This window comes from Pseudorasbora parva, chromosome 6 (genome assembly GCF_024679245.1).
Source record: "Pseudorasbora parva isolate DD20220531a chromosome 6, ASM2467924v1, whole genome shotgun sequence".
Classification (NCBI taxonomy): Eukaryota; Metazoa; Chordata; class Actinopteri; order Cypriniformes; family Gobionidae; genus Pseudorasbora; species Pseudorasbora parva.
The window spans coordinates 25,160,528-25,174,799 of record NC_090177.1 but is presented as its reverse complement, the minus strand read 5'-3'; the positions used below and the strand labels follow the sequence as shown (position 1 = coordinate 25,174,799).

The 14,272-nt window shown below is 36.9% G+C and overlaps 1 protein-coding gene across 7 annotated transcripts in view; it reads right to left on the bottom strand.

Moving 5' to 3' along the window:
- The window catches only part of atp2b3b (ATPase plasma membrane Ca2+ transporting 3b), a 73,229-nt gene that overhangs the window by 12,665 nt on the left and 46,292 nt on the right, over window positions 1–14,272 (bottom strand). For 3 of the 7 annotated variants that reach the window (XM_067446425.1, XM_067446426.1, XM_067446427.1), the window contains 6 exons: window positions 13,876–14,067; window positions 11,984–12,197; window positions 11,498–11,709; window positions 9,838–9,945; window positions 5,809–5,991; window positions 878–1,031 (listed from right to left, as the gene is read on the bottom strand). In XM_067446425.1, the coding sequence (XP_067302526.1) occupies window positions 878–1,031; window positions 5,809–5,991; window positions 9,838–9,945; window positions 11,498–11,709; window positions 11,984–12,197; window positions 13,876–14,067 (1,063 nt within the window). The remainder of the gene's footprint in view (window positions 1–877; window positions 1,032–5,808; window positions 5,992–9,837; window positions 9,946–11,497; window positions 11,710–11,983; window positions 12,198–13,875; window positions 14,068–14,272) is intronic. The other 4 variants (XM_067446422.1, XM_067446423.1, XM_067446424.1 and 1 more) reach the window with 2 other exon arrangements.

Below are 14,272 nucleotides of genomic sequence, written 5' to 3'. Positions count from 1 at the left end.
ATTATTAGTAGTAATTAGCCTTGCTAAGGACGTCATTTGGACAACTTTAAAGGTGATTTTCTCAATATTTCGATTTTTTTGCACCCTCAGATTCCAGGTTTTCAAATAGTTGTATCTTACCCGAATATTGTCCTATCAAAACAAACCATACATCAATGGAAAACTTATTTATTAAGCTATTATAATGTAGCTATTAATCACAATAAAAAAAAATTGACCCTTAAGACTACCAGGGTCACATGTTGTCTCAACCAAGAGTGTCGGACTGGGGGTGGAACTATCTGTTTGTCCAACCAATGGTTTATGCTAATTGATATTTGATCACTCATTATATTTGCAATGCCATTTGCTGAAAAAACAAAAAAACACGTTGGCTTTAAAAAATAAACTAGTTTTGAGTAAAATAAACTCAAAGAATGTGTTTTTTTACACATTCTGTTGCAGATTATCAATTTAGTTTTGGACAGAGAGAAGACAGAGAGCGGCTATTCGAGAAAGGGATTTGAAACAAAACCAACACCTTCAGACAACAAAGAAGAACCCAACAGCAAGAGAAAAGGACAGACACAGCAAGACAGCACACAGAAATCGAGAGAAAGAGAGGAGGGACTCGGGAGGGAAACACAAACGGCGGCCCATAGAGGATCAGTCAAAGCCAGACAGGCCACCTTGCAAAGAGCCACTCAATCACAGAGAGACGACTACAGAAAAGGTTTCAAATACAGAACAGATGTTCCACGGTACACACGGTGGGGTGTTACAATGTGCTGCTGTGAGTGAGGAGGAATGCCTGGTGCATGTGTGAGTGTGTTTATAAGATATCATGTTTTGTGAGTGTTATTGAATGTGTCTGACACAGGGAAAGCAGGGAACTCACTCCCAGGAGCGGCGCTTGCATTGGCAGTGGAGAGAACTACATGAGTGGGGGTAGAAATATTGGTTACGTCATGGAGCTGGCTGAGCACTGAGGATCGACGTCTCACAGCACCCTGAAACGAACCACTTCTCTTGAACGTACTCACTACCTCCATCTGCAGGAGAGAGAGAGAACCACATCATATACACACTTCAGAGTATGAAAGAGAGAGATAAAGAGGAGTAAAGAGGGAGCAGAGCGAGGAGAAATATGCTTGTGATCGCCCGGTAGGGGAAAAGAAAGCTAAGTTGGCATTGTGTACTAAGGGGTACATCTTTCAACATTAAGGGACAGTTCAACCCAAAATGAAAATTCTGTCATTTTACTTCTCCACGTGTCATTCAAACGCTATATTAATTAATTTAAAAAAAATTGTTTTGTATGTTTTTGTAAAAAAAATAAATGTTTTTTTCCCCCTTCACACAGCTGTTGAAATCGAGTTGTATGGACCACTGTTATGCTGCTTTTATGGTGTTTTTGTCCTTTTTTTGTTACAATAAACCGACATAATTATCCTTCAATATGTCTCTGTTTGTGTTCTACAGAAGAAAGAATGACCCACATGGAACAACATGAGGATGAGTAAACAATGACAGAATTTTCATTTTGGGTGATCTCTTTTTTAAGACCTACAACCATCAAAGCCAAACCGCCAAATTAATTTCTTAGTACACAGTCTTGGTCTTATTGAGATTGTGCATTTCATTACAAAAAAGAAAAAAATATACAAAAAAGTCTTTATGATCTTTCATAAAAATGTCGTAACTTGCTTTGCCACTAAAACAACTTTTCGCTGACCAAGAACTTACATTATTATCACTTTCCACGATTCACAAGAATAAGTACCGGTAAATGGTTTGCAAATGTTGGATTTAAAGAAACACACATCCTTAATTATTCTGTTCCATTATGGCCCCCACCCCATATCGAGACTGGATGTCATAGCAGTATTCTTTTTTTTTCTAAAAGGCTCCGTTAAATGATCAAATAGATACAAAATATGTTCTAAAAATATAACTTTGCAATAAAATATAACGACAAAAGGATACCTCTGCACTCAAAATGTTTCAATTCTCTAAAACTCACTGAATCAATTTGACATTTTGCAGGCCACACCAAAATGGGAAATGCCCTAAGAATATGCAATCATATTTTGTAAGACCTCATCGATAATTAATCTGCAAATACCCTGTGTGTCAAAAACACATCACTGAGCAATGGAGGTGTTTTGTTCAGCAGAGCCATGCTGGATGAAAGCCGTGATTAGATTTGGCTGACTGATGATATGAGGCCAGCTGCTATAATGTGTGTTGTGTTTTGCCTACTCAGTGTCGAGCAGTGAGGAAATCGATGGAAACCTTGTAAGGAGCTTTACAAGCACTTCAGCAATCTATACCAGGCACTCAAAATTTTAAAGAAATATATTTATAATGCTCTACCATCCCATCAAGTCTGCTCACTGATGGTGCATATTAGCAAGAACATGGCTAAAAAAGAGTGAGTGCTGGATTGTGCTGAGCATATAAGTGCTTGTGCTTGCATGTGCTTTGAGAGCATTTTATTATAAAATGTCTTTCTAAAGCTACAGTGCCATAAACCAACAGGCATCACGGCCCACTTCCTCTACGCCTGATAACCTTCATTGTCACTTATGTACCTGGTAGCGTAGTTCTGCTCTGGATTTCTTTTCTCCAAAAAGTCCAAGACAGAACAGATCCTTTAACAATTCAAGTATAAGGTCCGGACTGAGAACTACGATTAGCATTAGTACAAATCATTCAGCATTGGCCACAAATTAAACTACTTCCAAAAAACAAAACAAAAACTGTGAGCTGAGGTTCCGTAAAGGTTGAAATTGTAGAGAAAGAGATAGTGGAAAGAAATGGACACAGAAACAAGAGAGTATAATACACATTTGGTTAATCATAGATAACAGGTCATATAAAAAAAATTCAACAGAGCCCTTGAAATGAGCAAACTATAGAGGCAATATGCACAAATGTACTAGACACGAGACACATGACCAAGTATTTCTTAGCTATTCTTCTCATTAAAGTCATCCACTATTATAACTAGGGTGGACACATTTATTTTAATAATATTACAAGCCCTGAAGTGTAAAAGATGCACTATAAATCTTATGTATTATTATCACTATAAATCTTTATTTTTATTTTATTGTATCACTTGATACTCTACTGTTCAAAAATCAGCAAGAAGAAATTACTATTTTTCAGCAAGGACACATTCAACTGATTAAAAGTGACAGTACAGATATTTATTATGTTACAAAATATTTATATTTCAAATAAATGCGGTTCTTTTGAACTGATTCATCAAAGAATCCAAAAATAAATATATGAAGGTTTCCACAAAAACTGTATAATAATATAGATAATAATTGTTGAGCACCAAATCATCTGAAAATTCAGCTTTGCCTTCACAGAAATAAACGACATTTCAAAGTATATTAAACTGGAAAAGTAATTTTAAAATTGTAATTATGACAATATGTTTAAAATATGTATTTTTGAGCAAATAAATGCAACCTTGCTGAGCATAAGAGACCTTTAAACATGTTAAAAACAATATATATATAGTCTTGGTCAAAATTGTTGGTACTCTTGGTAAATATGATCAAATATGGCTGTAAAAAATAAATCTGCATTGTTTATCCTTTTGATCTTTTTTTTTAAATCACAAAAATCTAACCCTTTAATTAAAGTAAAAGAATTGAAAATGGTGGGTAAATCACATTGTGAAATAAATGATTTTCTCCAAAACACGTTGGCCACAATTGTTGGTACCCTTTTATTAAATACTTTTTGCAACCTCTTTTTTCCAAGATAACAGCTCTGAGTCTTCTTCTATAATGCCTGATGAGTTTGGAGAACACATGAATAGAGATCAGAGACCATTCCTTCATACTGAATCTCTCCAGATCCTTCAGATTCCCAAATCCATGCTGGTGCTTCTTCTCTTCAGTTCAGCCACACATCTTCTATAGGGTTCAGGTCAGGAAATGGCAGAAGCTTCATTTTGTGCTCAGTGACACATTTGTGTGTTGATTTTGATGTTTCTTTTGGATCGTTGTCCTGATGGGAGATCCAACCACGGCCCATTATAAGATTTCTAGCAGAATCCATCAGGTTTAGATTTTTTATCTTTTGGTATTTGCTAGAATCTATGATACCATGTATCTGAACAAGATGTCCAGGACCTCCAGCAAAAAATAGGCCCACAACATTAAAGATCCAGTGGTATTTTTAGCCGTGGTCATGGGGTACTTTTTATTTTATCCCTGCACCAAACCCATCTGGTAGATTTGCTGCCAAAAAGCTATTTTATAGTTTCATCTGACCACAGAACCAGGTCCCTTTTGACTTTCCAGACTTGACAACTGAATATGCTGGAGTTTGTATGAGCGAGGAGGATTTTTCTTGAATCCCTCCCAAACAACATGTGGTGATGTAGTGGTTATTTGATTTTTTTTTAGGCTTTCTGACCCCAAGACTCAACTAATCACAGTGATTCTCCATCTGTGATCCTTGGAGAGTCTTTGTGCACTCAAACGTCCCTCCTCGCCATGCATTAGGACAATGTACACACACGTCCTCTTTCAGGCAGATTTGAAACATCTTTAGTTAAATGGAGCTTTTTAATTATTGTCCTGATGGTAAAAAAAGCTTTAGCTATTTTCCTACAGCCACTTTCTATTTTGTGAAGCTCAACAATCTTTTGCTGCACGTCAGAACTATATTCTTTGGTTTCACTCATTGTGATAAATGATTAAGGGAATTAGGCTTTTATGCCTCCTTATATTTATACTCCTGTGAAACAAGACATCATAGCTGGACAATTTCATGTTCCTTGTCACCCTGGTGTGCTAAAAAATGTAAATATTAATGTAAATATACTTCAGAGATATTTTGCTCATTTAAAATTCTAGGGGTACCAACACAACACCAATTGTGGCCAATGTGTTTTAGAGAAAAGCATTTATTTCATAATGTGATTTATCCCCCATTTTCAATTATTTTTCTTAAATGAAAGGTTAGATTTTTGTGAATTATTTTAATAAAAGATCAAAAGGATAAACAATGTAGATAATTTTTTTACAGCCATATTTGATCATATTTACCAGGAGTACCAACAATTTTGACCACGACTGTTTTTTTTGTTTTTTTCCACTAAACTTTTTTTGAATCCCAAATTTCATACTGTACAATATATTGCTGTGGTGTCTAAATTCTCGTTTAGAAATTGAACAAAGTAACATTTATTTAGACAAAAAAATATATAACTTTAATATCAACCACAACATGACAATAAGTCTTAGCTTATCGTATCAACCAGATCTCTAAAAATCAGTGCATCCCTACTGTCAAACATTGTTCAGATCCTCTTCAAGCTCTATAAAGTCTGAGGAGCAACATTCTCAAGTCCCATGCAGCGCGCCGGGATGCGACTGATTCTGTGCTGTGACTCTGAGGCAAATGAGATACTAAACAATAAATTAGGACTTTAAAGGACTCAAGTTACATAATAGAGTGAGCTTTGAACAAGGGACAGGGGAATGTTAAAGATTCTTGATGGGGGAAATCTATACTCATTTAGTGAGGGTCCCAACAGTGGGCAGCGGACAGAGACAGAGATAGAGTAGCGAAGGAGAGGAGGAAAGGGAAAAGGAGAAGGCAAGGATGAGCTAATGTTGGTGACTCAGAGAGGGTCTAGAGGGAGATAAGGACAAAAACGAAAGGAAAAGCAAAAGAGCATTCTTTGAGGAGACTAGTTCTACTGTCTGTGGAAACCATATCTAATGTAACTAGTGCTCTGACTAGTTCTACCACAGGGATTGATTGATCAGAGGTAAGGGGGCTCATGCACAGCACCTGAGTCTGGATACGGTTAAGGCCTCTAAACCAGAGGATCTGCCCCCTGCGTAGCTCTCTCTCAGCATGGTCGATCTCCTCCTCGTCCTCTGCCAGCTCGTCCTCCGTCATCTCGTCTGTCCCCCGGCCCTGGCCCGCCTCCTTCAGACACTTCAGGTGACTAGTGGGCACTGTGGCGATCACCTGAGATGAAGAGAAGAATTACTTTAAAAGGAGTGGAATGACCGATATTACAGCGGCCATTTATACAGTAAATAAAATACATGGTCAAAAATACGTACACATCCCTTCTAATTAAAAGTGCTGCCATTCTGAAACCACTGAATTAAAGGAATTAAACCACATTAATTACTCTCATTACCCTCATGTCGTTCGACACCCGTCTTCGGAGCACAAATTAGGATATTTTGGTTGAAATCCAATTGCTCAGACAGGCCTCCATTGGCCACAATGTCATTTCCTCTCTCAAGACCCATAAAAGGCACTAAAGCCATCGTTACAAAGCCCATCTCACTACAGAGGCTCTACAATCATTTTATGAAGCGACTAGAATAGTTTTTGTGCGCAAAAAAAAGCTAAATAACGACTTATATAGTGGTGGCCTGTTTCAAAACACCACCTCCTGAAGCCTCTGAGCTTAATGAACCAGCATATTAATTCATGATTCGGATTGTGTGTCAAACCACCAAACTGCTGAAATCGTGTGACTTTGGCGATCTGAACCGCTGATTCGGTACACTGATTCATAACTGGTCAAAGCTTTACGAAGCGGTGTTTTGAAATCGCTATATAAGTCGTTACATAGTTATTTAAAAACTATTCTCGTCACTTCATAAAATTATTGTAGAACCACTGTAGTGAGATGGGCTTTGTAAGACGTCTTTAGTGCCTTTTATGGGCCTTGAGAGAGGAAATGACATTGCTGCCAATGGAGGCCTTTCTGAACCATCGGATTAAAAAAAAAAGTTTTCTGAAAATGAACAAAGGTCTTATGGGTGTTGAACGACATGAGGGTAAGTAATTGATGACATAATTTAGATTTTTGGGTGAACTAATCCTTTAAATATACATCTTCATATTCCAAAACCCTGCCCAACAAAGATAAAGCTGAGACCCTCTAAAGCATATATATTGATCACTGGAATACATTACACTTTAAAATGCATTCAAATAGAAAACTATTTTAAATTGTAATAATACTTCACAATATACTGTTCTTGCTGTATTTTAGATCTAATAAATTCAGCGTTGTTGAACAGAAGACTTCCTTCAAAAACATTTTTAAAAAATCTTACTGGCTCAAATTTTTGAATGGTAATATATTGGATATTTAACTTTGCATGATCTTTTCATAATCATGATACATTCATAATGATGTGATCCCTAAATTCACTTTTGGCATTTAAAAGAATTGTGTTTTATTTAGGTTAGAGCTGCAGTCCGTAACATTTTTGGTTAAAAATGTTCCCCAGCTCCTCCACTCATTAGTAAGGATTTGGCATTCTGATTCCCCCTGAATCAGACTTAATTCCCAAATTATGTTGTACATTTTAATATTGACATAATGGTATCTGCATTATATTGTTGCTTCAGTTCTGTTCCCCCTATGGGGTTTAACACTGCTCTTACTGCTCTTATCCATGCTAGGCGGCATGTTCTTGCCCAGAACAGAACCATATCGCCAATCTAAACTACAGTATATGCTAATTGTCTATCACTTTGATTATAGTAATCATGACAAAATTTCCATTTTTGAGTCAACTTTCCCCTTAACTTGCATGATCCACTTAATCTACCAAGCTCTTAGCTTCCTGATGCCCATATATGGACTGCCCTGCAAACATGCAAAATGATTGATGAGCAGAAAGTACCTTTAAAAAACTTGGATTTGAGCATTTAAATAGAATCTGTAGCCTATAATTTCGGTCAGGAAATTCTGAGCACCATTTCATTAAAAATCGTTTTAACAGTTTCGGCTACACCAATTCATGAGACATTCAGTTGCATAAAATGAATGCATCTGAATACATCCATGGGCAAATATTTTGTCGTAAGATGAGAACCAAAGAACACATCCACCAATAAAATGCTGTATTGAGTCTGGTGAGAGAACTTGAATCCAACTGAACACCCGTGGGATGAGCCAGACCTCATTACCCAACACTAGTGTAAGTGCCTGACCTCACTGATGCTCTTGTGTCTCAACGGGAGCAAATTCACACGGCTATGTTCCAAAATCTAGTAGAAATAAAGCCTGCCCTAAAGAGCAGAAGCTGTTATAGGAACAAAACGGAGGACTAAAATATTTTTTCCCCACAGTTTTACTTTTAAACTAACATTGTTTAAAAATATTGATTTATAAAGAAAACAGATATGTTCCTAATTCTAAGTATGTGACTTTTTGCATAGTCCACTGGAAGCGTATATAACAGCAAGTAGTCGCTGTACGAGTAAACCTCACTCCTCTGGTTTCAAGAGACGCCCTATTGCGACTGATGCTAGAGGTTGCAGCCTTTTGCCTCCTTGTTAGAGTGTCTGACTCTCATGCCGGCGGACCCGAGTTCCAGAGCGGGCATATTTGAACAGAAGGGGTCACGTACATTATCTTTCCCCTGCCATTGACTGAATTTCCTAAGAGGTCCTCGCTGCAGCCTATAGTGGGATTACTTACTTGATTAATAAAATACATAGTTGATGTTTTAACACACATGCACTGTAGTAGGTTTTGATTAACCTTATAAATTATAAGTTTACATGAAGCACTGTAACCTGAGAGATATGCAGAAGTTGCACTGTAATTATTTGGATAACTATCACTCTGACAGAGTTATTTGAGTTTAAAAACGTCTCTTTTTTTGTTCGTAATGTAATTTCCCATAGACGTAATGCCAATCAATTTTGTGTATGTACATTTTTTATATCATTCTAGTATAGCTGAGATAAACATCATCAATATTTTTAAAATTACATTAAAATGATAGAAAAGAATGTTCACATGACTAATAACGCCTCAGTCAAGTCAAATAAATATACAGCTCTGGAAAAAATTAAGAGACCACTTAACATTGAGAAATCAATGTTAAGTGGTCTCTTAATTTTATCCAGAGCTGTATAAGTAAACTATAAGTATGAAGTACCCCTTTAAGTTTACTTAAACCTTACAAGTATACTTGAAGTATAAAACCACTGAACTAGTAGTTTAATGAGAGTATACTTTAAAGCAGGGGTGTCCAATCCTGCTCCTGGAGGGCCACTGTCCTGCAGAGTTTAGCTCCAACCCCAATTAAATACACCTGAAACAGCTAATCAGGGTCTTTCTAGGCATACTAGAAACTTCCAACAGGTGTGTTGAGGCAAGTTGGAGCTAAACTCTGCAGGACAGTGGCCCTCCATGACCGAGATTGGACAGCCCTGCTTTAAAGTGTATTTTCATAAACTAAAAATGTGCTACAAGTATTTAACTAGTAAACTATCAGTATATCTATAAGTTAACTTGTAGTAGTTGCAGTACAAATTAAAAATGTACTCGTAAACTAGTTGTGTATTCAAAGTTTACTACAGTAACACTTAAAGTACTACTACTACATTAATATTAGTATACTTACTACATTAAGTATACTTTAAAATACACTTGAACTTTACTCAAGTATACTTAAAAAAATTACTTGAAGTACAGTTTGTTTTTGTAAGGGGCACTGTATAATACAATTTAACAAAAGCAAATAAGATGCTCACAAAATAAAGATTTATTCAAAACAACGTTTTCTTAGTTCACTAAAAACAGAAAACATGTGTGACAAGGGAGGGTTACCACTTGTGTTTATCAGGCAATGTGGTACAGTTATCAGGGGATGCAATAATCTTAAAACAGTCAAATGTCAGCCAATTAATCAGGTTCTTTTGGGGGGGGAAATAATATCTGTGAGAATTTTGAAGAACCTTAAACTTGAATAAATATTCAACACCTTCAGGTAACACAATCTTTGATAGTAGTTCTTCTTATTGGTTCTTTGACTCTTACTCTCCTACCTGACCCCACAGCAGCTCTCCAACTCCAACGAAGAGGCACCAAAGCCATTGCTCCATATTGAGAGGGGCACAACTGAAGGGCTTGCCCCCAAACTGCACAATCACAATCTGCACATAGATCAACAGCAAACAAGCAAACATCATCAACAATCCTATTTTCAATGTAGGCACCCAGAACATCAGTCACCTGCTCATGTTATCTTTCATACAACCTCATGGACAGTCACACTCTTTTCACACTCTTTTTAGGGGGGCAAATCAGTTAAATAAATGTAAGAGTTTCCAAACAAATGAAGTGCAAACTTCGCCCCACAGCCGAGTTCATTGGTAAACTCTATCACCTGTCCAAAAAGTTGAGGCTTCATGGATTCTGTTCAGACTGTTCTCATCACGACACAGCAATGCTATCTATAAGGTTGTGCTACCAACACTGTGCTAAGGTGAGGGTTTGGATTTAGTATTTATTTCAGCAGTGTGTAAGAAACAAGCACTGTGATTGGCATGACAGAATCAGCTGTGGGGCGGGATTTGGTGTAATAGTGTGTATAATAAATGTGTAATACACTGTTATTTGTAGCTGCAAGCATCATCAAATTAGTCAAAATACACTACAAACCATTACAGCTGAAAGCATAATAATAATCCTCAGTTAATTTTGTAAGAATTATTCTTTAAACAAGAAAAAGACTATTTGTCAAAGGGGTAAGACAAATATATTATTTAATAGTTTATAAATATAAACTAAATAACAGTAGAAATAAAGTGCCCTTATTATGCTATTTTAAGGTTCATAATTTTGTTTTGGAGGTCTCATACAATTTACTTGCATCCAAGGTCAATAAACACTTTAATTTTCTCATAATATACATTGTAGCATTGCCTCTTTTTATCAAAGTAACTGAAAAAGCTTGATCAAGAATCCAGTCTCTATAACCCCTCTTTTCCTCGAGCCTTTGCTGCATTGAATGGTCAGATGCCCAGGCTGTTGTGATCGGTCTAACTCTTGGGGGAAAAAAGCTGTTAACATCTTTACATTTTAGCTAAGGACCTGGAGGATTCCTTAGCACTTGTACACAGTGATACAAACTGTAATGAACGATGCCGCCAGTTTTACCGTATCAATTCAAGCCAGACTCTTCACTCTTTGGAAGTGCATGCAAAGTGGATCTGCTTTCACAGAGCAGAAAACAGCGTCTTCTCGACATGTCAACAATACCAACCAAGCACTTCCAGGCCTCAGCTACAACTACAGTGTCTGAGGACGGATTATAGCAGACGTTGATTACTGACGACTATTTTCAGACAGTTCAGAATTGGCTCTCTTTTAGGAGATAATAATAGGAGACTATTCAGCAAGCACTTTGATATTTGAAACTTTGCGGACCTTTTACATTCACAGCTACATGAAAATGAATATCCAAAAAAAGCATAAAAGGGGCACTTTGATAAATTTATTCAAGACATATTCTCTGAAAACTAGTCCTAATATCTTGCAATTTTGCACTTCAAATAAATGAATCTTGTTTAAACAATGATTAGTTTTTTATGCAGTGTATTTAATAAACTAACTAAGGGGTGAGAGATATGCAGAACTTCTAAATTCTGCAGAAATCTGGAGGACCTGCTCATGGAGCACAACGCAAACTACAGTAGCTCTGACCTGCACTCCAAATGTTCCCAGAACAATGCTGCAGAAGATCGGGTTCCCGAAGATGCCGTCGAACACGTTCCTTTCGCCGTGAATTTTGCGAGCGTTGATCTCGTTGAAGAGCTGCATCAGGACAAATGTATTGAAAATGATGGTGTAGTGTTCAGATGGTGGGGAGTGTAAGGGTGCATTACGGCCGCTGTCGATGTTGAAGATTTTCTCTCCTTGGTAGGACAAAAGAGATGAAGGCAAACAAAATAAAAATGTTCTTAAAAAGGATGAACTCAGTCACTCACTTAAGCTTTTACTGCTCTCATTTATAAAATGCATCAGCTAAATTAATAAATGTAAATTCATGTAACATATTTGAGGCTGTTATGACTACAAAGTCTGAGATGTACGGTAAGCTGCAACTCGATCAGTCAAGTATCATCCTAATTATCCATCATATAAATAATGCAAAACAACACATATTGATCCTTGAACTCTCTGTCCTACCAACAAACAGCAGGGTGAAGATGATGACGAGCTGATAGACTCCATGACCCAGGATGTTCTTCATCATTGTGAGCGAGATGAGGGGGTTGTTGCGGCCGTAAGGTTTTCTAAGCAGCAGGGCTTCGGTGGGTGGCTCAGTGGCAAGAGCCAAAGAGGCAAATGTGTCCATGATCAGATTGACCCACAACATTTGTACTGCTTTTAATGGAGAATCCTACATACAAACACACACACATTACAGATGAAGGTACTGAACTACACTTTTAGCCAGTGAAGTGTATGTAGTAGCACCAGTCTCCAGCAGGGGGCTCAGTGTCTGGTTTACTTGCATCTTTTCTATGTGCTTGAGAGGTGCAATGCAGTCAGTTCCCTAACCTGCATGACACAGAGCTATCAGCGATCTAGAGTGGCCGTTTTACTGCAACAATATGGGCTAAGACAAATGACACTGATTAGGGGGGAGGCAATGTTTGAAGAGAGTGAATTGCCCTTGCCCTTCCTTATCATTACTTTTAAATCAACACTGAAGATTTTTTATTGAATATCGCAGTACATAAATCAATTATGAATGATTTATCTGTGCACATCATTTTTTCCCTCGTAATCTTTAATCAAAATAACTCCCACCCCCTCCCTCTTGCAGTAACATCTCTTCTCTTGTCTGTTGACATGTTTACTGGCGCGAAGGCGGGACAACCTGTCACTCACACGAGATCGACAAACCACAGCAATTTGACGATGGGAAAAATCTTGCCCTACATTTGTTCTTCCATGAGATGTTGTTTTACTCAGACACAGGTCACAGTACAGAAGAAAAGACGATTGCAGCTTATGTCTCATGCTAACCAATACAGGAGTTCTTAGAAATCTCAAGTCATGCCAGTGAAATTTGAAAGGAATATTCCAGGTGCAGTTACAAGCTCAATCGACAGCACTTGTGGCATAATGTTGCTTCCACAAAAAATTATTTCCACTCGTGTAACCCTTTTTTTTTAAACAAAAGGGCACTTACAATGGTGAGTGAATGAAAAGTGAACGAGTAAACGTTAAAAAAATACTCGCCGTTTTAATAGAATAGGCAAAAATTCCAGGTTCAATACACAAATTCAATATACAAATGTGTGTTAAACACATGGTTTTAGTATGAAGACTTACTAACCTTCTCTGTGCAGTTAAACTTCATTTTACAACTGCCATGACAACATACGACTCAAATAAATGAATAAAATTGCATTTGCCATTTATAAAATGAAAACACATTTAGCTTTTAAATCAAATATTTTTTTTGTGGTAATCAACATTACTTTTTAGGTCGGGTAGAATCTGTGATCTCTGACCCAGTTTGTTTGCTGGCTTCCATGAGAGCAATACTCAGTTGATTTCCACCAACTGGCAACCTGTATTGTCAAAATACTATTGGGTAAACTGGCGGCATGCTTTATAGCACAGACCAGAACCAAAACAGACATTCTGACACGGAACGCACAATTTTAGAGTAGAATAACTGGCTGTAGCATTGTTTTTCTGAGACACAGGTAGGTGAATTAAGCATGTTTCCTACATATCTGCAAGCATATTATGATATTTTTATGCTTTAGTGAAAAACTTATATACGTAATGTTATTTTAAGCTAAAACAGCTTTTTTTTAAACATCAGTAATTAAAATATGAAATAAAATTAATTATAAATATGACAAAAGCTTAAACTTAAAAATGTAAATAAATAAATTAAAGTTAAACAAAGAGAAAGAAAACACTTATTCAAGCTATATATAAATATATGTCTAAAAACTAAAAATATTAAAATAAAAGCTCAAATGTGCACAAATACTATATTAGTGTATTAGTAATATTTTTTAAAAAAAAAACACTGGTGTATGTGTGTGTGCTACCTGTGTAATGCAGGCCCCAGTGAAAGCAACGATGACGGCCACTACATTGACAGTAAGCTGAAACTGCAGGAACTTGGAGATGCTGTCATACACATTTCTTCCCCACATGACAGCTTTCACAATGCTGGAGAAGTTATCATCGGTCAGGATTATGTCAGAGGCTTCTTTAGCTACATCAGTACCTGCTATACCCTAGAGACAGCAAGAAAGACAAAGAGCAAGATATTTAGGCAATGCATGCATCTATGTCAGATTCATTGGAGAAAATGGGTTTTTATTCACCAGAGATCTTCCTATGTTATCATGCACCCTTGTTTATAAGCAGAGCTTCTAATAAATCAGTATTCATTTCTTATCATTACTCATCGCTTGACAACCTCTTGGATGGAAGGATGAA